The sequence below is a fragment of the Eschrichtius robustus genome, chromosome 11 (assembly GCF_028021215.1).
Source record: "Eschrichtius robustus isolate mEscRob2 chromosome 11, mEscRob2.pri, whole genome shotgun sequence".
In the NCBI taxonomy this organism is placed as follows: domain Eukaryota; kingdom Metazoa; phylum Chordata; class Mammalia; order Artiodactyla; family Eschrichtiidae; genus Eschrichtius; species Eschrichtius robustus.
The window spans coordinates 104,719,153-104,746,848 of NC_090834.1; the positions used below are offsets into that span (position 1 = coordinate 104,719,153).

The 27,696-nt window shown below is 58.9% G+C and overlaps 1 protein-coding gene across 3 annotated transcripts; it reads right to left on the reverse strand.

The window, feature by feature from the left end:
* Window positions 1-1,400: 1,400 nt before the first annotated feature.
* On the reverse strand, window positions 1,401-19,416 carry RAB3IL1 (RAB3A interacting protein like 1). Of its 3 annotated transcripts, none has more exons than XM_068556270.1 (11): window positions 19,155-19,416; window positions 10,714-10,966; window positions 10,190-10,285; window positions 10,025-10,102; window positions 9,136-9,354; window positions 7,761-7,889; window positions 7,554-7,666; window positions 7,254-7,277; window positions 5,965-6,064; window positions 3,245-3,311; window positions 1,401-2,426 (listed from the first exon to the last, which is right to left on the reverse strand). In XM_068556270.1, exons 1-11 carry the CDS (start codon window positions 19,163-19,165, stop codon window positions 2,344-2,346), a joined length of 1,173 nt encoding a protein of 390 aa, XP_068412371.1. In that variant the 5' UTR covers window positions 19,166-19,416; the 3' UTR covers window positions 1,401-2,343. The 3 variants fall into 3 exon arrangements, with proteins under 3 accessions (XP_068412371.1, XP_068412370.1, XP_068412372.1); XM_068556269.1 differs by having other exon boundaries at window positions 5,852-6,064; XM_068556271.1 differs by lacking the exon at window positions 7,254-7,277.
* Between the last annotated feature and the right edge of the window lie 8,280 nt (window positions 19,417-27,696).

Consider the following 27,696-nt stretch of genomic DNA (forward strand, 5'->3'; position numbering starts at 1 on the left):
TTGGGAGATACTGACGCCAGAGTGTAAGGGTCACAGGCAACCCCCCAGGCATCTCAGCTACTGTTTGCTCACCTTGCCTCACCTGGGCATGACAACAGGGAATGCTATTGCAGGGGCAGGCAGAGCACATCTGGCGTGGGGATTCTCTGCCAGGTTGCCTGAAATGTTGCCTGGTGTCTCCTTGGCGCTGGGTGTGGCTGGACCAGGAGCACAGAAGCTCAGGGCAGGAACGGGCAGCTCCAGGGCCCAGACTTTCATCCTCCTTTGTCCCCTGGCTGACCCAGGATTGACCCAGGACAGAAAGAGACTGGTATGCAGGAGAGGACATAGGTGACCCCATATAATGTGGCAGGATACACCCTTCCCTGACATCCTCCATCGCCTTCCTTGCTTTACTTCCTCCATATGACACTGTGGATGTCACCCGTGCATTGTTTTTATTGCCAGTCTCCCCCTGAGAGTCTCAGCTCAAACGAGGTACCCCCAGCACCAGGAACAGTGTCTGGCATATGAGTTGCCCAGCGTTTGTTGAGTGAATGAATGAACGTCTGTGACAGGAGACCTGACCAGTGAACATCCGAGGGGGCTGGGGAGACAGAAGGGATTCAAATCACAAGTGGAGTAGGGGGGAGGGCTGGGAAGAGAGGGAGCAAGAGGGAAAAGGCTACTGGCTGGAGAGAGTGATAGGGTGGTGGGGGGGGCCTCGACCTACCAGCTGAGTGGCCCCAAGGTCTCAGGCCAACAGAGAAGTCCCCTCGAGGGATCACCAGCCCCAGTAAATACTGACCCAGAAGCTGCTACGCCCCACCCCCACAAGGAAGGACACCAACTGGCCTGGGCCCACATCCCTACTTGTGGGGAGGGGATCAGGCCCCACAAGGCACCTCCCAAGGCCTACCCTGGGTCCTCAGAGGACCGGGCCACTCTACCTTCTTCCACCTCTGACTACTGTCCCTTGACCAGGGCGGGGAAAACCAGAGCTACCACAGGCCTTGCTGTGATGCTGGCAGACATCAACAATCAATCCTGCCTTTGCCCTGCACGCACCAGGCAGCCCTGAGTGCTCTGACTCCGAGCTCCAGGCTTCCGTGACACTTGGCAGGGAGACGGGAAGGGGATCTGCCCAAGATGCCCTGTGAGGCAGCGACAGAGCCCCCGTTCTCCTGACAGCAGACCACTTCTCGGGAGAGGGAGCTGGGCTCATCCCCCAATAACCTACTGCCCCACGCAACACTGGGGAGGACTCGTTTGGTGCTCCCTCCAGCAATCCCTTCAGGATTTGGGTTTAATCCCAAGCACGAGGGCGGGCAAGGAAAGGATTTTGTTTCATTCCTTCAGATGCCCAAGCCTTGGCCCAAGCCCCGGGGCGCAGGAGTGAAGGCGCGTGGCTGCCTGGCCTCTACCAACAAAGCCGTCCTTTATTAAATAGAGATCGCGTTACATTCCATTCAGAGGAGGAAATCGGACGTGGTGAGGGATGTGTCCAGGTTGGACCCCGGTACTGAGTAGGCTGCAAGGGGTGAGGAGGGGCCCGGGGCCTGCCTGCCCCACCCCAGTCCTGTGTACGGGGCTGGGCGATCTCAGCCCCCGTCGTCTGAATGGCCATCCACAGCTGAAAACAGGCCCGGGGAATCCTGAGGCCTGTCTGTGTTTTACTTTGGGAGGAAAGTGCCCCAATCCTCCCAGCAGTGGTGGGGGCAAAGGCTCCTTGCAGCATAGGGCTCAGCTGGCGGGAAGGAGGAAGGTCGAGAGGGCGGGCGGGAGCAGGGCCCCTGATACATCTTAAGAATGTTTTGGGGTCATTCTCAGGCAGATACAGGATGGAGTGGAAGACAGCCAGCGAGGCCCCCGTCCGCTCCTCCTAGCTCTGCTGCCGCGTGGGCACAGCAGGCCCACCTGGGAACGAGGCGAAGGACGGCCACAAGGGGGTGCTGGTGCCCAGGGCTTGGGAAAGGGGGTGGTGGGGAGAGACCCTGGCGATCTCGCCAATGAGGCACCTGCAGGCAGCAGCTCCTGGGACTGGGGAGGGGTTGCTGGCTGCCCCAGGGGTGCCCTCCCAAGGGCTGAGCCCCTTTGTACGGCTCCCAGCTCCTTGGTCTTTGGTGCTTTCTTGAAAGTCTCCTGGTGGCTGTAGTACTACGAGGGAGGAGAGGTCACCTCCTGAGGTCCTGTCCTGGGATGGACGTTTGGTGCCGGCTCAGTGCTGCCTCCATGGCCTGGCCATTTGTCCCTCTGTTCAGCTTCTGGCTCAGGGCTGGCTCTAGGACCCCGTCTGTCTGTCTGTCTCTCCTGGGGCAGGTGTTGGCTCCAGCTCAGAGGCCCCCTCCAGGCCTGGGCCATGCCCTAGGCCTCCTGGGGGAAGAAGCCAAGCTTGGCCAGCGACATCTCCTTCCTCAGCCTTGTGATCTCCCAGAACATGGGCTCCGCTGCAGGCAGAGAGAGAGGGTGGATAGCTCGGTGCCCACTCAGGGTCACCTCAGGCAGATGGCCTGGCCTCTCCCCGGCTTTGGGCAGCGCAGCTGGAGGGCACCCTAGGACTCCCCAGTCCCTCAGCACAGATCTCAGTGAGTAGCCGGACCTCTTTGAGGTTCCACTCTGAGGGCTTGCAGCCCGGGAGGCATGGAGGTGACGGTCACCTCCACAGCCTGACACGCACACGCATGTACACACTGCCACACACTTGGACAGGCTGCAAATGCTCTCCAACCCCTGCTCCCGGAGCTCTCCAGCGACCCTGAGCAGGGCCCATCCCCGGCCTGGCAGAATGGGGGCAGGGGGACAACGGGTGGACAGAGGACTTGCTGGGCAAGGGCGGGAGTGTCTACAGGCGAAGGTGGGCGAGCCGTGTTCAGCCACCACTGGGAGGCCCGCACGGCGGGAGAGGCGAGGAGATTCACAGGGGAGGCCCCATCGTGTAGGCCAGGCCAGTAACGGGAATGCCGTCCCTACAGGCCCAGGGGGCTGGAGAGGTTTCTGAACGGGAGAAAGCAGCTGGATCCAGGTATGTGGGGGCGTCAGGCTGGCTTTCCTGGTGAGGCAGAGCCCAGGAGGCACCTTCCGCTCTTCCTCTCTCCACAGGGCTCAGCAACAGGAGCTTCCGGATCGCTTTGCTAATCCACGACCTTCTCTCTCGCAGAGTCCTCGCTCCGACGGGGGGCAGCAAAGCCCTGGGGTTGGCCCGGCCGCCCCGCCCCGCCCTTCCCCTCCCGGGCGCCAGCCCCAGCGGCCACCAGGGGGCGCTCACCGTCCTGCCGCACCAGGCCTTGCTGGATGTAGCGGATGTAGGTGAAGAAGTTGCACACGGCCGTGATCTGTGGGCAGAGGGGGCAGGGTGTGACCCCCCCGGCCCTCATACTTGCCCCCCCCCCCAAAAAAAGCCAGGGCAGATCGCAGACCAGAGCGGGAAGCCCCACGTCCTGTGAGACTCAGATAACTCTGGGCTCTAAAGTTACAGTCAACAGCAGCAATACTAGTACTCCTAATAAAAACGATAGCGACAACTAAGCGTAATCAAGTACGCGTATCTGGTGCGGCAGACGTGCCTATCATTCCCAGTCTACACGTGGGGAGAGCTGAGGCTCCAAGAACGACCCCACAACGACTGCGGAGGCCATGGAGCCTCCACTTATTAAGTGGCTGAGCTGCAAGATGAAACCCGGCAGGCTGCCTAGAAGCCACGCTCCCCTGAGGGGCCTGCTTGCTCTGGCTACTGGAGGCCCCAGCCAGCCGGGCCTTACCAGGTGCTATTCGTAATGCCAGGAAAGGTGAGGGGATCCGAAGCTGCTCACCCGGCCGCCCTGGATCCCCACCTGAAGCCCCCAGTCTGACCTGAGGCCTGCTCCGTGCCAGGCCCTGCGCCAGGCACTGGGGACCCTGAGCTGGATCAGACCTGATCCCTGTCACGAAGACTCTCATACCGTGGAGAGGGTGCTGTCAGCGCCCTTCCCAGGCCCCTTCCCCAGGCTGGGGCCCCATCTCCCCACTGCTGAGAGTGTTGGCTGCTGATGCCTGCTGGTACCCCTCTGCACCCCATACCCTCACAGACTTCAGCCAATGACTGACAGGCATCTGGGGTATAAAAGGCCACGCCCTTGCCTCAGGGTGGAACCCACTCTGGGCTCCAGAGCCCCTGTGGATCAGGCTGAAGCCAGACTCCAGCTGAAGCCTCACCTTTGCCTGTCCTTCCCCCCACCCCCATTCTGCCTCCTGAGAATTGCACACCATCTCGATCTTAGGCTCTGCTTCTAGGGCACCCAACCTAACACAGGGTGGAAGGCAGCTGGCAGCTGTGCCCACAACTGCCCATGCTGAATATCCAGCACTTTGGGGGAGGGACATCAAGTGTGTGGGGGCCACAGGCTGGGGAGTGGAGAAAGCTGAGGGAGGGGCAATGCTCCTGCTGGGCCCTCAAACACACAGGAGCCCTTGCCAGGAGGACAAAATTGGGCGCAGGGGGTTGGTGGCCCTGGCAAAGGCAGGGAGGCCAGGTGAGGGGACTAACCCAGGATGGTCAAGGTGCTGCCTGGGAGGGCTGAGGAGGGGCTGCGCAGGGCCGGATGGGATGGGCAGGAGAAGCTTGAGTCCCAGGCCCTGGCGTTGCTCGGTGGCCAGTAGGCCCTACCAGAGGCCCGTGAGTAGGGAATGGTGGGGAGCAGTGGGGCTCTCTCCCCAGGGCTGTGCTCTGGGGACAGAACTTTCTTCTCCCTATGGATTCCACACTCCTTGGTCTCATCAGGGTGGGGACCACATCCTAGAACTTCACACCCTTCCCCTCTGCCTTCCCAGCTCTGCCCAGGACAGCAGACACAGAGTCCTGGCAGAACAACGGTCTAGATGTAATTTTCTAGGCATGGGAGCGTCTGGCCCAGATCCCCTCATTGGGATCAGAAAAAACAGAGGTGACCCATGGCCACCGAACAAGGCTCTGGGCACAGATGCAGGGGGTGGAGACTGCAGCAGTAAGAGACTGGATCCAGGATGGGGAGACCTCGGGTCTAGGCTGAGTGGCCTGGGGTGCACCCCTTTCCTTTCTAAGGCTCAGACTCCCTCTCTGTAATGGGAGCTCAGCTCACTGCTGGGGGATTCGCTAGAACAACATGCTGGGCTGCCCTGCAGAGGCTGTCGGGACCAGACAAGCTGACTGTGCTGGTCAGTCTGCTGCTTGATGATGAGGCCATTTGCCCACTTTAGTCCCATCAGGCACCTCTAGTAGGTCAAGGGGAGGAGATGGTTCCTCTAAGAGGACCTTCCACACCATGTCACCTTTGCACCAAGCTTCAGAGTTTTCCAAACTTTTGTTCTTTCCAATCTTCTTCACTGTCTTTGAAGGGACAGAGGAACGGGGTCCACCCCATCCTCATCCCAGCTCAGTGAGGCCCCTTGATCCAGTGACCCTCACCTGGGTCACTCGGCAGGCCTTGTGTGACAGACAAGCCTCAGAACCTTCTCCAAAGCCTGGGGCTGGAGCCAGGAGTCAGGAGCCTGGAACTCTAGTGTCACTCCCTTGATTAGGTTATATTAAATGACAGAGCTGATGGGTGTCACTCCCACGATTACTTTTCGGCAAGCAAGAAAATGGCTACCTCAGTCCTTCAACCACAAGGAACTGACTTCTGCCAACAACATGTGAGCTCAGAAGAGGACCCTGAGCTCCAGAAAGGATGCAGTCGCTGATACCGTGACTGCAGTCCATGAGGCCCTGAGCAGAGGACCCAGCTAAGCTGTGCCCAGACTCCTACCCAGGGAGTCTGTGAGATAATAAATCGATGCCACTAAGCTTATGGTAATTTGTCACACAGCAATAGCAAACAAATACACTGGCTTGGCTGTGTGGCCCAAGTCATTCTCGTACCTCTCTGAGCCTGTGCCCTGCTCTGTAGATTGTAGGTTGTGCAGCCTGGGGCTCAGAGTCCCAGCCCAGGGAGCCTCTAAGGAGCCAGGTAACACTCCCCTTGGATGACTCACTCTGGCCCGGGAGGACGGTGAGATGTAGTAGTGGCTCTCGGAGTCCCCAAGCCGGATTCGGTGACGACAGGCGCAGGCCAGGCCACTCAGGGCACATGTACTAGGGAAAAGCAGACCTCAGGACCATGGGGACGGCTGGGGCTCGCCCACCCAGCTCATCCAGGGAGGATGCAGCAGCCAGGGAAGGCACAGAGGGAGGGGGAGGCAAACAGACATCAGGGTGGGGCCTGGCATCCTTTCCCCTGGTCCCAGCTTCCCAAGGAGCCTGGAGCCAGGCCAAGGAGGGGGGCAGTCTCAGAAGTCCCTGGGGGAGACCTTCAAACCAAGCTGGACCCCATCCCTCAACCCCTCACCTCACCGCTGTTGGGCAGGAGAGCTTGGTCAACCTCAGGCCAGGTGTACCAAAGCTCCACCCTCTGCCGCCCCTAAAAATGCTGCCCCCTACTTTACTGGGGCCCTCAGACCCAGTCACCCCTTCCTCCTAAGCAGGAGAACTAAGCAGGAGTCTTCTCTCTCCTCCACTTAGGTCACCAAGTCCCCAGGCTAGGTTCTACCAGTAGGACCTTTTGCCCGGATGCCCTCAGTTCCTTCCAACCAGCCTTCTGCCTCATCTCCACCCTTCTTCTCCATGTTACAGCCAGGGGCTACTCCAAAAACCCGCATCTAGCCCATTACCTTTCCCTGATGCTTCCCTACTGCCCAGGAAATAGTTATGGAGATCCCGAGTAAAGGAAGGTTAAATAGGCTCCTTGGTTGTGGGACTTATCAGAGCCTTTGCTGCCTCCAGGTTCACTGTGACTCTCTGATTGAACCAGGGAACCCTCTTTTCAGGGAACGTTAATCGATGATTTGTGAAATGCTGGCCTCAGTGGGTTAAAGCCCAAACCTCATTTGAGGCCCTTCACACTCTGGCCCCAAACACCCGCTGTGGCCTCAGCCCCAACCCCATGCCCACCCACCCCACTGCTCCGCCCACCAACCCAGTGGTGTTTCCATTAATATTCCAGCTTCTCATACCTTCACTCATTCTGTTGCCTCTGCCTGAAAGGTCCTTCCCTGCTCGGCAAACTGCTATTCATCTTTCAAAACCCGGCTCAAATGTTCCCCTCCGTGACAAGGCTCCCACCCAGGGGCCTCCCTCGCAGGCCCCAGTCCCTGCCCTTGCTCCATGCTAGCAGTTTTGCTCTGCTGCTGGCCCTGCCCAATGCCAGCTGAGAAGCAGGGAGGACAAGATGCCAGGGCCATCGAGTCATTGTCAGGAGGTGGAGTCAAAAAATGACATCACTTACGTGTCGATCGGGGCCCGGAACCCACTGTGGGAGAGAGGGAGTAGGAGAGGGATGCAGGTCAGGCCAGCCAGGAAGGGGGAGACCCGGCTCCACGACTAGAGGCAGCATGTCTGCCGAAGATGCCTCCTTGCCCTGCGCGGAGGCGGCCACTGTCCCTCTCTGGTCAGGTGCCCCTGCCCACCTCCAAGTCCCACTGAAGGACCCAGCAGGCAGGCCTGAGGCTCAGTCCTCCCTGGCCACCCCCTTGGTGCAGCCCAAGGCTATGCGGGCCTTTCCCAGGGGGCAGGGCGCTAAGCTTACTTGGTGCGGCCACACTCGACAGCGGCCACCTTCACCGCGGGCAGTGTTTGCGAAGCCGCGGGCTCAATGGTCAGCGTGTTGTCCTCCACGGCGGCCCGTACCAGGGCTGAGAGCTGCGGTAGAGCAGGGCGGAGTGGGAGGTGGTGAGGGGCTGGCCGCCGGCTGCGGGGCCGGGCCCCCCGGCAGGCCGCCCTCTGCCTGCCTCACCTCCTGCATGGTGAAGTCCAGGCAGGGGCCCACGTCCTCCCGGTACACCCTTTCCAGGAAGGGGGAGGTCTTGTCCAGGGTGGGTGATTCCCTCCAGGCCTGGAACTCTGCAAATAGGGTCGTGTCCACCTGTGGGGGAAGGCGAGCTGGGTGTGTGTGGGGGTCAGGGCACTGGGGGGCCAGCATGGCAGAGACAGGCAGAGCCCCAGGAGGCGGGGAGCCAGGGAGGATGCAGGACAGGCCCCAGCGGGCCTGTCCCCTGTAGCCATGCAGGGGAGCCGAGTCCCAAAGAAGAACTCTTCTCTTCCCCTTGCACAGAAGAATTTAGATTCGGAACTCAAAAGTTTCACTTCCAAGTGTGTTGGAGGTGTGTTGCCTGTTTCTTGGCGCTACAGAATTAGACTTGGGTCCAGGGTCTCATTCTGAAGACCCTCACTGCCTCCTTGAGGAGGGAAAGCTGAAGAGTGACTTTGCAGGTACCCGCAGGTACACACAAGGACCTGCTGGGACGCACAGCACACACAGGCATGCACACACGGAAAGGAACACACACAACTTGCTGGCTGCCCTGGGGCACATGCAGAGGGAGAGGCTGGGAAGGGGCAGAGGGGGCGGCCCCTCTCCGGAGCCTTTACCTGTCGGGAAAAGGAGAGAGAGGTAGCAGAGGTGGGGCCCACGGGCAGCTCCCCAGGCGGGAGCTGCCAGGCCGGCTCGTAGGTGAGGTGAACCGCCTTGCTGGGGACCACGCAGAGGAGCAGGGAGAGGAGGGGGGGCAACCCGGGCTGGGCCGGCAAGACAGACAGACAGACAGACAGGTGCACAGAGACAGACAGAGGAAGGAGATTATTAGAGTCCGGCCTGAAGCTTAGAGCTCAGAAGGGGATGGAGAGGCCTGGCCCACGCCTCCTCCCTGTATGCTCAGGAGGCCTGGGGCAGGGCAGAGCTGGGGCCACCTTGGCATCAGAGACTCCAGGAAGCTGAATCCCACTACAGCCTTCAGGGGCGTCCGCTGGGTGCAGCCCTGAGCTGAGCTCCTGACATCCACGTCCTGTGGCCCCAGGAAACCCCATTTACGCGAGGAGACTGAGGTGCTGACAAGCGGCTTCACTTGCCCAAAGACCCACGGCCGAGGACGTCACAGCCATTGTCCCGCCTGGACCAGGTGCCCCATGTACCCTACTGAGGGCCAAACACCTCATATCACAGGGAATTCACTCAGCCCTCACAGCCAGAGGACACACAGGCCCAGAGAGGGCAGGACAGGCTCCTGGTCGCACAGCGGGGTTCAGGCGGGTCCCCACTGGGCACCGCTGCCTGGCTGACAGTGGGCACTGCCTCCCTTTCCTATGACCTCTGCCTGCCCACTGCCCCTCACCTCTTTGCCCTCCTTGTCCGGGGTGAGGGCGTGTCCTACCACGGGGCACACGGCGGGGCAGAGGGCGCTGCTGGTGCTCTTATGACGCAAGTGGCCCTTGCGGGGTCCGGCCTTGGTGGGGCTGAGCAGCTGTGGGTGGAGCTCGCGGTTAGGAGAGGCTGGTGTGGACGTGATGACCAGTGTCTTCAAGGCTGTCACCTCTGCTTGCAGCATGTCGATCTGGCCGGGAGAGATGGTTGTCAATATTAACCCAGGGCTGAGGCTGCCCCGGTTGCCACTGCCTGCCACCCCAGCTCAGGAAAGACCACCCTGAGCACCTAACCCCACCTGTTATCCTCGGAACAGCCTCTGAGTTGGGGGCTGAGATACCCATTTCATAGATAGGGAAACTGAGGCTCAGAGGAGACACAGCCTGGCTGAGGTCATACTGGAAGCCAGGACTCTGTTAGGTGCACGTATCTGGGAGCTGGCTGGGTCTCCCACTGAGGGGCCCCCAGGAGCCAGGAACAGCCCAGCTCTCATATTTTGCAGATGGGTAAATGGGCTCCAAGGGATAAATCTACTTGCCCAGGCTCACACAGCCAGACTGAGGTTTCTGCTTTGTAAAAGGGGTATGGGAGGAAGGAAAAGAAACTACAATGGCCACGGGATCCTCCCAGCCCCTGAAAAGGCCCCAGAAATGTCTCCGTGGTTCAGCAGAAACACAGCTCGAGTCCCAGGGAGCTGGGCTCCCACTGCAGCGGGCACATTTCAGCGGGGCCATCTCGGATGCCTCTGCCCCTCCCTGACGGGCCCCCAGGCCATGCGAGGGTCCGATCGGGGGGTAGCGAAGGCCGGCGCTCGCAGGGCTCAGAGGCGGGCAGGAGGTCTGGGCCGGCGGGTGCCTCACCTTGCCCCGCGTCTCCTTCAGCTGCTTTTCTGACGCTGCCTGCTTCATGTTGGCTTCTCGGACCATCTTGTGGGCTTCCTGGGAAGAGGGCAGGCTCCAGGTGAGGGGGGAGGCGCTGGCGGAGGCCCAGCTGAGCCATCCCGCAGCCCGCGCCCGGCCCTGCACCTCGAACAGGCTGGCCGTGAGCTCCTCCAGCTCCTGCTCCAGCTGCGTGCGCACCCTGGACAGCCGCTCACACTCCGCATCCTTCAGCCTCAGCTCCTGGGGGGGCGGGGGTGGGCACGAGGGGGGGGAAGCTGTCAGCGCCCCCGCGGTCCCGGGCCTGGCGCCGTTCCCAGGGTCACCTTACGTGCGCCTCGGGGCCCCAAGCCTGCTTCCTCTGTGGTTCTACAGTTTAGAATGCTTTTTCCATTTAGCTCAGAGCATGAAGTTGCACCCCAACTGTCAGTCTGTTAGAGCCTGGGACCGGTTTTCAGCGATGTCACGACTTCTAAAAGTTCTTTAAAAGTCACAAGAAAAACTGTTTCTCCTTTGTTTGTGCTGCCCTCCTGCCCAGCACAGGCCTGGCACGTAGGTGGCCTTGACAGGAACGTGACATCTCTGGGCGTTGGGTGAGAGCCCACGGCTCCTCAGGCCGGCCCCTCATCCCCCCCCACCCCCCCGCCCCCGCCCCCACCCTCAGAGCCCACCTTCTGGGCTTTGTGCAGTTCCTCCTTCAGGAACTCCGAGCCCTTCTCTCGGATCTCCATGGAAGAGCTGCGCAGACGCAACACGTCCAGCCGGCTGGCCGCAGGGTCCTCCTCGCCTTGGGCCTCCTTCCCTGCAGGGGTCTCCACCAGGCTTCCCAGGGACTCCCTGTGGCTTTTGCAGGGGCCCACACTCTTCCAGGGGACTGGGACAGCTTCGAGGGGCGGTGGGTGGCCCTCGTCCGGGTGGGGCTGGCTGTGAGGCAAAGAGCAGATACAGGGTGGTGTCCCGAGGCCTGGAGCGCTGAGGCCAGGGACCAGCCTTGGGCAATGCACCTGCCACTCTGGGCCTCAGTCTCCCCAACTGTAAAATAGGCCATCACGGGGGTTGTCACAAGGGCAGAATGACCAAGCACAGGGTCTCCTGGGGGCAAGGACAGGACTCATTCATCTTTGTCAACCATCCCCTCCAGCCCAGGACCACAGTAGGTGCTCAGCACACAGCAGGTGCTTGTTTGCCCAGCAGGTATTGTAAATGCATCAGTGTCGAGAGCCTGAGTTTCCTCCTGTATAAAATGGGGACAATCCCAGTGGCCCTACCTCAAGGGTCACTGAGTGGATCAGAGATGTGCAGAAAACCTTGGCACATGAGATGATTAAGTGGGAACTGCCTTCATTGCTATTGCTTATGCATATTTTATGCAAATTCGACCCCATTTAGGGTGGACCAGAGAGGAAGGACCTAGCCAGGGCAGGCAGGGCCGGCTGAGGCAGGAAGATTCTGCAAACAGCCCGGGCAAGACAGCCCCACTTCCTGCCCTCTGGACCGTGTAGGGGGGCAGTCCCAGCTCTCTGCTTGGTCTGCCTTGTGACCTCAGGCAAACACCCCCTCTCTCTGGGTCTCAGGACCCTCCTCCCTCTGAAGCTGAAGACCCTAGAGGTGGTGCGGGGTGGGGGCCGCCAGCCGCTGCCCACCTCCCATCCACGTGCCCCCCTTCGCAGCAGACCCTGAGGAGGGAGGGGAGGAGAGGGCTGGGCCGTGGTGGTTTGTGCCAAGACAGCACCCTGGACTCGCTCACTCAGCAAAAGCCGGCGGCTCCTGAGCCAGCAGCTTCTGAGCTGCAGTGGCTGGGCCGAGGCTGGGGGCTGGGCTGTTGATAGCAGTGGGGAAGTGGAGGGGAGGGGGCCAAGAGGGGCCCACACAGGAGGGAGGAAAGACAGGGCCAAGGGGTCATGAAATTCAGGATCGTGGAGGGGAAGTAAGACAAGGCTAGGGTCTGTCCGGTGCCACCTCCCTGTCTTCTGGACCCTGGGACAGTCACTAAGCAGCCCCGGAGCCTCAGTTTGCCCTTAGGTAACACAGAGGGCACCCAGGGACCCCAGCAATGAGCCCACTCCCGACCCTCCGCATGGCCCTGTCCAGCTGCCCAGCCCAGCCTGCCGTCTGCTGGAACTGGCCCGGAGTGTGGCCTCAAGGTTCCTGGGGCTGGGTCCTGCCTTGCTAGGACGTGGGGCTTTGATGAATAAAGTTGGAACACACACCCACCACTCCATCAACAGTGTTTATGCCGGACAGGGATCTTTCCTAATACCTTGCTTGGGGGGTCTAGTCAGTAAGGGGGGGTCCCTGAAGCTTAAGGGTCTCTGGCAGTACTGTGGCAGCCCCAGGCTGGGGTCTGCACCCAGGGGACTCATGGGGGTGCTCTGCCCATGTTATCTCATTTAAAACTCTCAGCAGCATTCGTGGTATTATTCCCATTCGACAGTTGAGGGACTGATGCTCAGAGAGGTAATGGGACTTGCCCAGGGCCACACAGCTAGTCGGTGGCACTGGTGGGACAGGCGGCCAGGTCTTCAGCCCAGGCCCAAAGCTCTCCAGCCACAGCGGACAGGCAGGTGGGGTGTGGGCCATAGAATTGTGCATCTGCCTCGGGATCAAGAGCCGCTGGGCCCAGGGGCATCCAGGAGGCTCCTCCCTGGCTGTGACAGGAAAATCTGACCCAATTCCAGCCCAGACTGGCTTCTCAGCCTCTGCTCAGGCAGAGAAACTGCCTCCCAGGAGGGAGGCCAGGACTGGGGGAGCTGTGGCTGAGAGCACAGGCCAGCTGGGCACGGCCGGGTCCATGCCAGGCTCTGACCTGGGGTCCACGCGAGCCCCTGGGAAAGTTGCTGAAATTCTTTCAACCTGCTTCCCCGCCTGTGGGACGGCAGTAAAACCTGCAGGGACACACTACGAATCCAATGAGGAAGTCACTGGCTACAGCACCAGGTAAATAGTGGGCTATCCGCAGGCACGTTTGCCAGGTACCTCCTCCACCTCCACCATCCCTGCCCGGGCTCTTGTGTCCTGCACCTGAAACCCCAGGCCCTGGGGATGTACCCACTGTGGGAGCCTGGAGGCCTGGGCCCCAGCCCCACTTCCTCAGTTGAGAGAATGGCCATAGTCACTCAGGCTTGGTGGGGACCCCATCTCGGGACTGCCCACTACAATAGAATGAGCAGGAACTACAGGCCAAGGGCAGGGGTTGACTCAGGGACAGCACAGGGCACAGGGCAGGATCCCAGGTCTCAGACACCTAGCCCCATAACAAGGACCACCCCGACATTGCCAACACCCCCTGCCTAGGGGAACAAGGCCGCCAGCCCCTCCCATGAGGCCTGAGCCTCGTCCACCAGTGTGGTCTGGGCCTCTGGCCACAGTGAAGGACTCTCCAGCTGGTCCCAAGGGCACGGGCTGGGGGTGTGTCCAGACAGCCCCCATCATTTTCCTAACAGGCTCACTTTGGCCTACTTCTGGGGGGATGGCGCCCTATTTTGCAGCCAGAGGAAACAGTGGTCCAGGGAGGCCTGAGACAGAGTGTGATACCCTCCCCCTCTCCCTGGTGGAAAAGCCCACGAGCAAATCCTCATGGCAGAAGGCGTGGGAACAGCAGGACCACCCTGTGGTCACCAAATGCCCAATGCCTGGGCCAGGGGTGCAGAAGCAGGAGGGGAGGAGGGTCCACCCTGTACTGAAATCTGCAGACCCTGCCCCTCACACTTCTGGGCTATGAGGCCAGCTCCTGTGACTCAAAGTTCAGATGAAGGAGGGACCCCAGGCCCCTCGGGTCCACCCAAGCCGGAATCCGCTATCTTCCACACACTTCAGTCTCCTAGACCAGAGGCCCGAAAATCCAGGTGTGAGTGCCTGGGGGCTGGGGAGCTCACTCCTTGGGCAAGCACGGGTTACCACTGAAGTCGGGCTGCTCTGCACCCTCCCCTTCCAGCCCAAGTCCACGGCCCTGTGCGCAAACCTTCTCAGACCCCATTCCCTGCAGACACAGAGTTCAGTGTCCAGGACACGCAGCAGGGCCGGCTAAGAAGGGTTCTGCTCGGGTAGGGGGGTGGGAGATAATAAGAGTCAAGGTCAGAGGTAGGTGGAGGCGGCCAACATCCCCCATCCCAAAGCCTGCTCCGCGGCCTAGAGCCCAGGGCAGTTCATACAGGAAAGGCCCCACTGGGTGACTTCCCCAGGAAACACACAAGGCAGGGGAAAGCAGTAACCTCAATCCTCAGCCCCCAGGCCACCCCTAGGAGGGCCAGCAGGGCTTTTGTCCCCAAGCAGAAAAAATGGCGAAATGAGGACCACCCCTGGATTCTATGGTCCCCAGTCACCCAGCAACCCCACTGGGCCAGGAGGGCCTGAACAGAGCCCACTCCCGGGGCCAGTAGGGCCCAGGTAGCGTCCTGCATACCCTTTCCCAGCCCCAGCCCAACCAGCCAGCCATGGGGTCCTTCTGCCCTAACCTTCCCCTCTCTGCCCCCCAGTGCCCAGGTCACCTCTTTGAGTTAAAGACCCCTCCCCTGTGCTAACAGGCACAGTGGGTTCATAAAGCAAGCAGCGGGGAAGCCAGCGAGGGAAGCACTGAAAACCAGGGGAAGGAGAGGGTTGGGAGGGCAGACTGGGACCCTCACCCTCTGCCTGGGGCCACCAAGCCCGGTTCCAGGGCGACTACAGCTGGTCTGGTCTGCAGGAATTCCGACCCAGGGCCCAGCTCAGGAACAGCCGCGGCACAGGGGCCCGGTTCGGAATCACGCTCATACACTTATGGGCAGTCCAGTAAGCCCTGAGGACACTGAGGCCGACAGGCAAGTGACTCTCATCCAGAGGCCAAGGGGGTCCCAGGAAAGGTTTCGTGTGTTGGGTCCCCAAGCAACCAGCAAGCCCAGCCAGGCTCAGCCTACAGAGCGGCCAAGTCTTCAGCTCCAGACCCACAAACAGATCAGATTCTCAAGCTCCTGTTCACGTCCACGCCAGCCCACCACTCCACATCTCCACAGACGTCAGCATGTGTTAACTTGCGGTGCTGCTACAGGGAGATGCTCTCCCCAGCCCAGTTTGAACGACGAGGCACCCGAGGTTCAGAGAGGGATGGCGACCTGTCTGGAACACACAGCAAGGAAGTGGCAGTGGGGAAACTGAACCCAGAGTCCAGGCACTAGTGCATCATGTGAACTGTCACCCAAAAAAGTCCGGACTGGCGGAAAGGGGATGAATGGTGGTTTCAGAGAAGTGAGGCAGGATGCAGACGGGGGTTTGAGGAAGTTTGAGATAGTGCTCGAGTGGTGGTGGTGCGGTTCCACCCAAGGCTGCTGTTCTAGCCAGGCAGGCTCTGGGCTGGAAGGGGACACACAGAGGGGACACACAGAGACAAAAGACTTGGGCGGGGGTGGGGAGGAAATCAGGGGAGGACCAGGGGCTGGAGAGGGGAACAGAACAAAAGTTGCAGTAATTAATATAATGAAAAACCGAGGACAAGGTGAATGAGAACAGCAGTGCCCACGACATGACTGAGGAACTGGGAGGGGGTCTTTCAGGGACGGGAAGGGGCGTGGCTGAGGCATTTGGGAAGTGGTGGCTGAGGGGAGGCACCAGCCCAGAGGGAGCAGCTGCAGCCCTGAGCCTGGACGAGGGATGGGTGAGAGGGGAGCTGAGGGCCAGAGAGCGAGCCTGGAGACCTGAACAGGAGCCATCAGAGGGACTGGAGGGGAGGGTTCCAGAAGAATGGGAGAACAGTGTCATACGTGGCAACAGAAGAATGCTGGGAAGTGAGCCGAGCGGGACCCCCGGTATAGGAGAGGGTGGGCCTGGACCACTCCAGGAAGGGGGAAGCAGGTGTGTGCCTGGTAGGACAGGGAGCAGGAGGGAGGAGGAGGTCAGGAACAGCTTCAGGGTGGTAAGCAGGGAGGTCAGAACACCTGAGGCAGGTGGGCCAGGGCAAGCCTCTCCCTGCCATAGCCCCAGGCCTGCCAGCCCAGCCCAGCGCAGCTCAGCACAGCCCAGCCCTGACGAGGGAGGGAGTCTAGCCCTGTGTCTCCACCGGAGGTGGCACAAGGCCTGAAAGGGTGGAGGGCTCCCTCCTCTACTGAGGTACAGCAGGGCACATGGCACACACCTCACATCTGCCTGTTTAGTCCTAGAAGGATCTGACACCCCAAGCCCTCAAACATCCAACACATATGCAGTGAGCACCTATCGTGTGCCAGGCACTCCACCGGCCCGGACGCATCCAATGTGCACAGATTCTGGCAGCCACATCACCAAGCCCCCTTCTCATCACAGTTGAATTCATTTTGCTTCCCTTCCCCCACCCTGTTGAGCACAAATCCCGTGTGGGGAGAGTCTAGCACAAGCAGGACTCTACTGAGCGCCACAGACAGGTGTGCTGATTAAGGGACAGCAGGAGAGACATTTCCATCTGTTGAGGGCGAGGCGGGAGGTAGTTAAATCATGGAGGGCTTCCAGGAGGAGGCGACAGTGAAGGTTGCACAACCCCTTTCTCCTGCTCTTGACCCTGGAGCCCCTAGGCCATACTTCAGATGCCATTTCAGAGCCTGGAGTTCCCTGTGACTTGTTCCTTAAAGGCAGGACCTCACAGATCCAAGCTCCTTAGGATAGCCAAGGCCCAGAACAGTTAGGTGACTTTCTCAAGATCTCACAGCCCATCTGTAGCCCTGCATCCTGCCTGCAGCAAAGACACAGTCCCCCATCCCTGGGAGGTTGGGGTGGTCTTTCTCATTCCTGGGCAGTCTATCAGAGCCTGTCCCTCCCTTTCTAGGGAGGTATGATTAGCCCCATCTGTCAGATGGGGAAACCGAGACTGAGGGGCTACACCAATGTCAAGTGGCCCCTTAGTGTCAGAAAACGAGCCCAGAACCCAAACTCTTGGCTCTGATGACCAAGTCTCAAGTGCCCAGCACTGTGTTAGCAGCAGAAGTACCCCAGTCGCCACCCTCACCCCATCACCACGAAGCCGGCTTGGCACCCAAGACTATGGACAGGGGACACTGTGGGGGAGGGGGAGGGGAGCAGTCCTGTTTTGGGGGAGCCACCTCTGGGTTCTGAGTTCAGGGCCCACACTCAAAAGGAGTCCCAAGGAAGAGGGTCCACCTGAGCTCCTGTAGAGTCCTGCCACTTCCACCCACCCCAGGGGAGCAGCCCTGGGTCCAGGGCCAAGAAGGTGAACCGGCACTATGACCTGGCCATTAACAGAGCAGTCACCCAAGAGACATACCTCTGCTGTCTTCCAGGTAAGGAAATCAAGCCCCAGAGACATCAATGGCTTAGCCAGAGTCACCAACTCCTCACCTCTCCTAGGCTAGGAGGAAGGATCCCAAGTATGCACTCGCCCAGAGTTGTCACAGCAGCTCAGTCAGTTACCTGGGCAAGCGTGACCTGAGCAGCATCCCTCCCAGCTGCTGCTGGGGTCTGGGTGAGCTCCTAGGACACCAGGACCCCAGCGGGTGCTGGCAGCTTGGCCCCTGCCTCCAATATCCAAGTAAGGGGTCCATGAAAAGGCAGAGCTCAAGGTAACCCCAAAACTCTGCCTCTCACTCCCCAGATGCCCAGCTCCTCATTCTGCCCCTCATGCTTTCCATCGGCATTTATGAAGCACCTACTATGTGCTCTGCACCCAGCTACACCCTGCGGGATCCAAGTAAGCCACACTTAGGATCAAGCGAGGGTCAGCTTGGCAGCCTGGTCCATCCAGAAGGGTCCTGGGACTCTTGGCTCCAGCCTTTAAAGTGAGCCTCCATCTACTGGCACCTCCCAGACTTGCCTGTCTGGCTCCGGCCTGGACGCCTCCAGGAAAGGACACTCTCTGGGCCTGGATTACCTCCACCACACAACCCGCACGTTTCACCTTGAGGCTCAGAGCAGTGAGGCCATACTCTCAAGATCACACAGCAACTCGGTGGCTGTGTTTTGCCTGGGTGCACCCAACACAAGGGGTCACGAGCTTCCTCCAGAAGCTCCTCAAACATGGTTTACCCCAGGTGGGATCGCCCTAGGGATCGCTCCAGCTGTCACCAACCCACCTCAACCACGTTCTCCCTAAGCTCAGTCTCCTTCCCCCAGGGCGCAATTCCAAAAGAATCCAGGCTCTGCTTAACTCTCTCCCTTTAAGAGTCTCACGTGTCTCCACACCTCACCCCTACCAGGAGCCCATTCTCTCAGGAGCCCCTGCTGGGGATGACTCCCCAGCCCTCCCCTAGCATCTCAGCTCGAAGTTCGAACTTCGCTAGGTGCCATGGAGTAAAGTGGATGCAGCCTGCATCAGAACTCTCCAGCCCGCCAGCCTCTCCAGTGGGGCTTCCCTCACTCCCCGGCTGTGGCTGGGAGGAGCCCTGTCCTGGGACCACCCATCTGGCCCCGTTCTTTCCAGGAGTACAACCCACCCCCACTCTGGCCACATCTCCGCCAGGACCTGGTCTTTCCAGGCTATGGGGAGGAAGAAGTGTTTACCCAACTCCATGAGAAGGCCACAGCTTTTTTGCACATACAGGGAAAGGGTCCCACACCTGGTTGCCCAGGGACTGGGACCACCCCTGAGAATCAAGGAACAGATATGGGTACTGGAGCCACCAGTCCAGGGCCCAGAGTCTGCGCTGCACCCCTCCAGGCTGCAGGGATGTCCCACCCACCTTTGAGCTCAGCAGGTTCCAGGAGCCCCAGATGGAAGTTCACCAACTTGCAAGTGAATGTGGCAGAGACCCAGTCCCCCCTTTCGCAAATGCACTGCTTTTCAAGGGTTCACTCAGCCTGGGGGTCCCTCCTCTAGGTGCTTATCCCAGGCTTACTCTGGCTTGCACTCCGCGCCGCACACCCCCTTGCCCCCATCTCACTTGCGCTCCGGACTAGTTAGGAGTTGGCGCTGTCACTCCGGGATGGTCAGCAGCCCACCCTTCACAATTCCTGCCCCCAGAGAGACCCCCTGAACCCTCCATGCCGAATGTCCTTCCACCCCCAATCGCTAACCGGCTCGCCAGTCCTCGTGCTACAGCACGGGCAGGGAGGGGGGCGCAGAGCACCTCCCGGTGGAGGTGCACACACTACAGGGACCCCCCGGCCCGCACCGTCCCACCCCCGGAGGCAGCCGCGGCCCGACCCCGCGCGGACCTACCCGCTCCACATACTGGCGCCTCGGGGCGCCCGGGCGTCGGTTCCCCGCGCCGCCGCCGCGATCACCCAGCGATCTCCCCGCGCCGCCCCCGCCGCGTCCCCGCCCGCAGCCGACTCCGCCCCGGGCCAGCCGGGCTGCCCCGCCGCCTGTCAGTCTTGCCCGCTGCCTGTGGGTCTTTGCGGCCCGGGCTCGCGCCCCGGACCCCAGTCCCTCCGCGACCCTGCCCTCGGCGGGTCACGTGGTCGAGGGGTGGCCCGAGGACACGTGCCCTGCCCCGCCCCTCCGGCGGCCGACGCGGAGAGCTCGCGCGCGCTCCCGGCCCAGCCCCGCTCCGGCCGCCCGCCCCGGACAGTGAGACGGCCCGAGTGGGGGAGGAGCCGGTCCCCATCATCCTGCGGCCAGCACTGCTCTCCGACGCTCCCAGCTTGCTCCGCTCCAGACATCCGGCGCCCAGCGCGGCGCAGCGCAGCACCCTCCCAGGACCACCCCTGCTCAAGAGCCTACCATGGCTCCGGGCTTTCAGCTCCCAGATTCTTAGCGGACTGTCACTCAAGGCCGGCAGACACCCTCCCACCCCCTCACCCGGCCCTCCGGGCATCACTCCTTCCCTGGCCTCCCTGCTCTGCGCCTGTCTCTGGGCAACTTCCCTCCTGGTGAGAAGGGGGGCTGACCCCAAAACTAGTTTTCTCCCTCCTACTGAGTGCTTTTTCTGAGAGGGGCCCCACCTTTGGCCCAAGTCTCCAACCCCAACCCCGCCCCTCCCCCCCCAACCAGGGGCCTCCCTTCCTGCTCTAAACAGATTCTGCCCGTCCTTACCTTTGCCCACCATCTACTCTCTGGGAGAATTGCGCGCGCGCGCACACACACACACACACACACACACACCTGTCAGGTCCCACATCCTCTGCAAATTCCCTGAACGCTGGTCTAGCCTGTCCCTCAACCCCTCTGTCCCTCTGTCACCTTTCCTGAGCCCTGACCATCAGCCTCAACTTCAGCCTGGGGCTGATCCAGTGAGAGCATAACCTCGCTTCTCTCCTGCCAGGGACCACGGCTCCCACCCTCCGTGTCTAGAGGAGGCCTGGGACGATGGGAGGAAGTATTTCCCTTCCAGATATTGCTAGAACTTGGGGCACTACCCTCAGACCCGGAGCTGGGACCCCAGGCTTGAGTTTGTCAGGTCTTCATCTGGGGCACGCATTTTAAATACATGCATTCAACCACCCCTTCTGAGCACAAACTATGGGCCATACAAGGGCTGGGGACCCAAAAGGAAACTGCATAGACACAGGCTCTGTCCTCCTGGGGCTCCAGGACGGTGGAGAGACGTGGGGTGGGGACCTCCACCTCCAGGGCCACTGCCTGCCCGGGGCACACCTTGCGAAGTGAGTGGTGTCTTAGTTCAAAATAGAGAATGGTACTCCTTTCCTAGGTGGGCACGGCCCACGCCAAGGTACAGGACTTGGTCAGTGGAGGGCAAGCCAGACTTGGTGTCTGGCTCTCATGCCCCCTTGGCTGGTACCTTGTGCAGTGAACAACCTGGGCAGCCCTCTGTGACGTCCTTTTCATTCTGCCCAGACCTCCTTCACTCTGCAGGGCAATTGTTTCCACAGCTGTGGTTTCCCAAGGGCAGGGACCAAGTCCTCCTTAGGGCTGTATTTCTCCACCCACCGCAGCCCAGCCCAGGGTCTGGCCCAAAGGAGATGTCATTATGTTTGTTGACGAATCCTTCACCAAATAGTCTTGAGCAACTGCTGTCTTCCTGGACCTTGCTCTGTTCACTCTTTAGGGAAATGGGGAGGGGATGACACAAAAGGAGCTCAGAACACGGCGCTTACCCTCCAAGTCTTCACAAGCCCAGGCAGGAGATAAGACCTGGTCCAAGTCGTGGTAACCCGGACTGGTGGGAGATAAGGGGTGGAGGGGGTGTCAGTCCAGGGCTATGGCCCCAGAGGAAGAGTCCTCAGCCCGGGAGGACTGGTGGGCTGGGGAGACTCTTGAACGAGGCTTTGAAGGACAAGTGTGGGGTCACTGTCACCACCCCAATTACTAGCCAAAAATATCCCATGATCTATGCAGCTGCTTAGGACTCCCAAGGCCTCACTAGCTCCTCCCACAACTCCTCAGTTGAAAAGGATGGGCTCAGAGAAGTGAAGGAACCTGCCCAATGTCACACAGCCAGGGATGGAGGGGCTGTGACCCCTTATACCGGTTTTCTGAAAAGACAGCCCAGAAACCAGAGGGCTCTCTGGCAGCGGCAGCTACATGCTGTCGGGCAACAAGAGGAGCCTACTAGGTGTCTGACCAGCAGGTGGGGAGGAAAAAATAAAAGGTGTCTCCTCTGCCCCCAAGCCACTGCCCTTCCCAAACTTCCCCCCTCACCCCTGCCATCCTTATCCCCAGCCTGGCAGCCTTGGCCACAGACCCATCCAGGAGACTGCCAGCCTAGATGACCCAGGCCCTGATTCTGGACTTCAGCTCACTGTGTGACCAAGAGTGAGTGTCTTGCCCTCTCTGAGCCTCAGATGCTACATCTGTACAATCATCAAGTTGGACGAGACAATCAGGGCCACCCCTGGTGCTGACCTTGTAGAATGCTCATGAAATTCCTCATAGTTCTATGCCAGTCCCCTGTCTGGAGCCCCGCCTCTCACCCCTCCCCCAATGCCCCTGCTGAGTGGCAAAATTCCCCTATCCCCTCCGCTCACCTGTCTGTGTCCCAGGGCTGCTCTCCCAAGTTGCCCTTGAGTGCAAGGCCCAAACCTGATGGGGCGTAGCAGACAGTCCCTGATCTCATTGCCAGGAACACAGGGCATTTTTCTCGGGCAGGACACTCAGTGCTCTCCTTAGCGGGGTCCATGGCTGGAGGGCCAGACAGAGAGTCCCTCTGGAGACTGCCAGGCGGGGAGGTGGCAGGAACCTTCTCCCCACTCCCAGGCTGAGACTCACACTAACCTTTGCTATCTCTGGGGAGCAGTGGCCTGTGAGGGAGGCGCCTCCCAGACAGGCCTCTATCTCCTTAAACCCAGTAATTATTAACTGCCGTGGCTCAGCGGGCAGCAGACGATGCTGGGCCCCCCTCCTAAGGAAGGTGAGATACCTTGAAGGGAGGTGGGAGCCTCCCTCTACATACCCAAGGCCCCAGGTTTTTACCAGGCCCGTGGATGGGGCTGCCTGTCCTCTCCCCACTCAGGTTGGCAAGTTGAAAAGAGCCCGTCCAGCTTTGACCCTGTCACTAGTTGGCTGTGTGGCCTTGGGCAAGGCCCCCGCTGCCCTGTGGTCCCTGGCCTCAATATCCCCTTAAAACTATTAACCACCATCAAAAAGGGACCAGATGTAGCAGTTAGGAACGCAGACCTGGATGGAGTCAGAGAGGCTGGATTCAACCCCACTCCCAGACTGTGAACCTTTGGGCACATTAGGCTCTCTGTGCTGCAGTTTCCCCAACTATAAAATATAATCTCTCCCTCTGAGGCACACCAGGCCAGCTGCTATTGCCCAGACATGCCCTACACCCCCCTCTTCCCACTTTCCTCACACTATCCCCTCTCTGCATCCTCCACTCCAACCCACCCCCTCGGATAAAATTCTCTTTTGCTCATACCCCCTCCTTCAGGAAGCCTTCCCCTCTGGATTGCTTTTTCCTCTGCAGGCATTGGGCTGGAGCCCTCAGACACGTGGTCCACCTTGTGTCATGAAAAGTGCCCCATGGCACTGTCAGACACCCCCCCCACGTGAACTGAGTGACCCCATGGGCAGAGGCTGGCCCGCACTCATCACCAAATCCTCAGTGGCCCCTTGCCTGGCACACAAGTCAGCCTCAATCCACCCGTGGGATGGTTTGAGTGTTCCACCCTATCTCATTTGACCTGAATTCTAATCGGGAGTTCTGCCATTCCCTTGGCTGTGTGACCTTGGGCAAGTCACTTAACCTCTCTGGGACTCAATCCCCACAACTATAAAAATGGGAACAATTCTCCCCTGTGAAGTTGTGAATATCAAAGAAGATAACATTCATGAGGTGGCAGCCACAGTGGAGACTGAGTTTCCTGTCCCCTTCTCCCTCGCCTTCCCTCTTTTTTCCTGTTAGGCTCTGAGTTCCCGCTGGGAGAAGCTGCCAGTTCCTGACTGGTAGTCACACCCCGCCTGCCCTGCGCATGGATAACAATATCTCTCACTCAGGCTTTGGGCTTCGAAGCTCTCTCAGCCTAATGCAAACCAGATGCGGGCCTCTCTTTCCTGGCAATGAATTTTCCACGGCCTGCTCCCAACCCCTTCCTGTTTTTGCTCCTCACTGATCGTCCTGCTAAATTCTCCCGTGCCTCCACCTTCCTCTGGGCCCACCTGGAAACAATTAATGAAAAACAGGATGTGTGAATGGGAAGGGGGGGTCTCCCCATCATGCTGACATGGCGGGAGGTGAAGGAGCTGAGCCTGGCTGGTGACAAAGTGTACAGGCGATGGTCCCTCCCTGCCAAGCCTCAGCTGTCCTCTCAGAGGGGAAACTGAGTCAGAGTTGTTCTGGGGATTGTCTAGAAAATCTGGCTACTTTCTGGACATTTAGGCACAGCTGGGATTGCATGGGAAGCTATGAGGACCTTGTCCTTGGCTGTGACTTAGGCAAATCAGAGGCAGAAGAAGCCCAACCCCTTCCTGTTGCAGGTGAGGAAACTGAGGCTTGGGGACTCATCCCGGGTCCCTGGTGGGTCAGAACCAAGAGGCAGCCAGGCCTGGGACTGCTTGCTAGGAAAAGCTGCTGCCCTAAGTCACCTCTCAGGCTGCTATCTCAGTCATTCCCGCCTGCCCTTCCCCCGCCACTGCACCAAGCCCAGTCACGAGGGGACGCTCACAAGGCGGCCAGCGCCCCGCTGCCACCTCGCATCGCATCTGGATCCTTCCCACCAGGGGCCGGGCCCTGGTGAGGGAGGCCTTGGGCAAGCCCAGGAGGGCGTGTTGGGGGCTCTTTATCCTCTCAGCCCTGCAAACCCACTTAGAGCATCCCAGACTGGCCCTCTGAGTAAGGACTCAGCCATTTCCATGAAAACAACAGTCCAAGGGTTCCCTGAAAGCCAGGCTCTGGCCCCTCCCTCCGCCAGCTGTGCAGAGTGTTTGGACAACTGGATGGAATGTTTTGCAGGGAGAGTGCTCGCTGGATCCCTGGGCTCAGATTTCAACAGGGAGGGAGGAGAGGATGCTGGCTCCAGGAAGAGGCTCAAGAGGTCAGTTGTGGGCTTGGAGGCCCCCCGCCCAGGCCTGACCAATACCACTGCCTGCCCAGCTCCCCCCCGCCCCCGCCATGGTGGGGAGCCAGAGTCAGGCCCAGGCCACTGGGGGAAGGACAGGACAGAGGGAAGAGGCAGCAGAATGGTGTCAGAGATTTGTGGGGGCCAATCGGGTGAAGTCAGGCCCAGGAGACAGTCTGGGCTCAGGGAGGAGCCGGGCTCAGGGAGGAGCCAGGCCCAGGGCAGCATTTTGATCCCCTGGCAGCGATCGGTCTGTCTACCACCACCCCCACCCCCATTTTACAGATAGGGAAGTTGGGGTCCAGAGGGGGCAGGCACTCATCCCAGGTGACAGCATGCTGGGTGTAGAACTGGGCTGCAACCCAGGGTTCCTGAGCCCAAGCTCACTCTTCTCACTGTCCAGGCTGTCCCCACCCTCACCCCCAGCCTCCGAGACACACACACGCTCCAGCCAGTGAATCGTCATCCTTGCTCTCCCCAGACAACACAGACAAAACAACCTACTCAAGCGTAGTACTCTAGGTTCACGAAGCATACACAGACACTGAGCTCCCCACCAGCCTCCGAGAGGGGCACTGACCCATCGAGCACAAGGGGTGGAGGCCATGAGAGCCAGGGTTCCTGTACCGTCTCCTACTCTGGGGTCAGAGCTCTCCCCAGGTGTCCCACCACAGCCGTCCAGGCCTCCCAGAGCCCCTTGAGAAGACACACAAGTTCTAGACCCAACTATTTGGAAGATAGCCTGAGCCTCGGTTTACCCACCTTTGAACTGGGAGGATTACTCTTGCTCTACTTGACTCATCATCATCCTGGGTGCTGATGGCAAGGGGCAGAGAGCGCTGGCTGGCGGGCCTCTTTGGAGACTTAAATATTTCCCAGGGACAAAACCACTGGAGCTCACAAGAAAGGAAGGAGGGGATTCCTTTTGCCCCAGATGGGTGTGGGTGTCCCACCAAGGTGCCTGGGGGCCTGGGCTGGATTCTTTGAGGTGGAACCTGTTTGCCCACTCCCTGCTCCAGAGCAGGAAAGCTCAGCCACCTAATGGAATTAGAACCAGCCAAACCTTGAGGGACAAATACGATTAGAGGGGGAGAGTATGACCCTAGGCAGGTGACTCCTTTCCAAAATGGCAGCATGTGGGGTAGGGACCATGCTAGGATCTTTGCATTCATGATATCAGACTTAGTTCACCCTGGCAACAACCCATCTGGTCCTTTCATTGCTTCCTGTTCCCACTTTAAAGATGAAGGAGGGCTTCCCTGGTGGCGCAGTGGTTGAGAATCTGCCTGCCAATGCAGGGGACGCGGGTTCGAGCCCTGGTCTGGGAGGATCCCACATGCCGCGGAGCAACTAGGCCCGTGAGCCACAATTGCTGAGCCTGCGCGTCTGGAGCCTGTGCTCCGCAACAAGAGAGGCCGCGATAGTGAGAGGCCCGCGCACCGCGATGAAGAGTGGCCCCCGCTTGCCGCAACTAGAGAAAGCCCTCGCACAGAAACGAAGGCCCAACATAGCAATCAATCAATCAATAAATAAATCTTTAAAAAAAAAAAAAAAGATGAAGGAGGGGGGAATTCCCTGGTGGTTCAATGGTTATGGCTCCATGCTTCTGCTGCAGGGAGCCAGGGTTCAATCCCTGGTCAGGGAACTAAGATCCTGCAGGTCATGTGGCACAGCCAAAAACAAGCAAACAAACAAACAAAACGAAGATGAAGGAACTGAGATGTGGAAAGTTTAAAGGGTTTGGTGACAGTGAACAAGGGAAGGAGCTAGGATTTTCATCCAGATTTATCTGATTCCAAAAGCTCATGTTCTTATCCCTCCATCATTCATCCTCTCAGGAGGAGGGATAAGGGGAGGCTTTTTAGAGAAAATAGGGCTTGAAGAATAAGCAGGAGTTTAATATGTAATAATTATGAATACATAGAATAAATAATTATTAAATAGATAGACGGGGATTCTCTGCAGAGAAAGCATCAGGAACGAAGGCTGGGAGGTGGGAGAGAGCAGGGTACAGAGAGAAGGAATCCCTTCATTTTGCTCAGGCTAAGTTGAGGGGCAGTAAAGAAAAGATCAGATGGGCAGCCTCGGGATGAATCATGAAAAGCCTTGGAGGCCAAGTTAAAGAGTTTGGAGTTTATACTAAAGGCTCCAAGGAGGCAGTTAAACATTTTTAAGCAGGAGAGTGACATGATTGGAGCCCTGCTTTGGGAAGAAGAAATTGACAGCAGTGTGCATAGAAAATAGAAGGGAACACATCAAATATCCAGAGAGGGCAAGACTTTCCAAACTTAGAAGCGTTTGAAGAGCCCTCAAAAGAAAAAGATCTGTTTACATGGAAATGTAAAACTTCTCTCTGTTCTATGTTCCCTCCTCCACCAAAAAATAACCAAAATTAAAAGCCAAATAGCCTGGGGAAAATATTCCCAATGAATGGCAAAATGTTAACATCTTTAAGATAAAGAATTCACAGAAACCAGTAAGAAAAACACTGGGCCCAGTAAATGTGTTCATTCATTCATTCATTCGACAAATATTTAATAAGCACCTGTGCCAGGTGCCAAGGAGATATTAGTGGACAAGACAAAGTTTCTACACTCATGAAGTATACAGTTTGGGGGAGGGTGTGTTGGGGGATTCAGACATCTAATTATAACAATGTGACAGGTACAAGGATGGGAAGTACATTGAGAAACGAGGCCAGATCACATGGGGCCTTGTAAGCTGGGCAAGGAGTTCAAACTTTATCTTTTTTTTTTTTTTTCTTAATAAATTTATTTATTTATTTTTTAGCTGTGTTGGGTCTTCGTTGCTGTGCATGGGCTTCCTCTAGTTGCGGTGAGCGGGGGCTACTCTTCATTGTGGTGCGCGGGCTTCTCATTGTCGTGGCTTCTCTTTTTGCCGAGCATGGGCTCTAGGTGCGCAGGCTTCAGTAGTTGTGGCACGTGGGCTCAGTAGTTGTGGCTTGCGGGCTCTAGAGCGCAGGCTCAGTAGTTGTGGCACACGGGCTTAGTTGCTCCGTGGCATGTGGGATCTTCCTGGACCTGGGCTCGAACCCGTGTTGCTTGCATTGGCAGACATATTCTTAACCACTGTGCCACCAGGGAAGCCCCAAACATTATCCTTTTTGCTTGTGGGATCTTAGTTCCCCGACCAAGGATTGAACCCGGGCCCCGGCAATGAAAGCACCGAGTCCTAACCACTGGACCGCCAGGGAATTCCCAAGGAGTTCAAACTTTATACTTAAAGAAAAAAGGGAGTCATTGAAGGGTTTAAGCAGGGGTGTGATGTGATCAGATCTG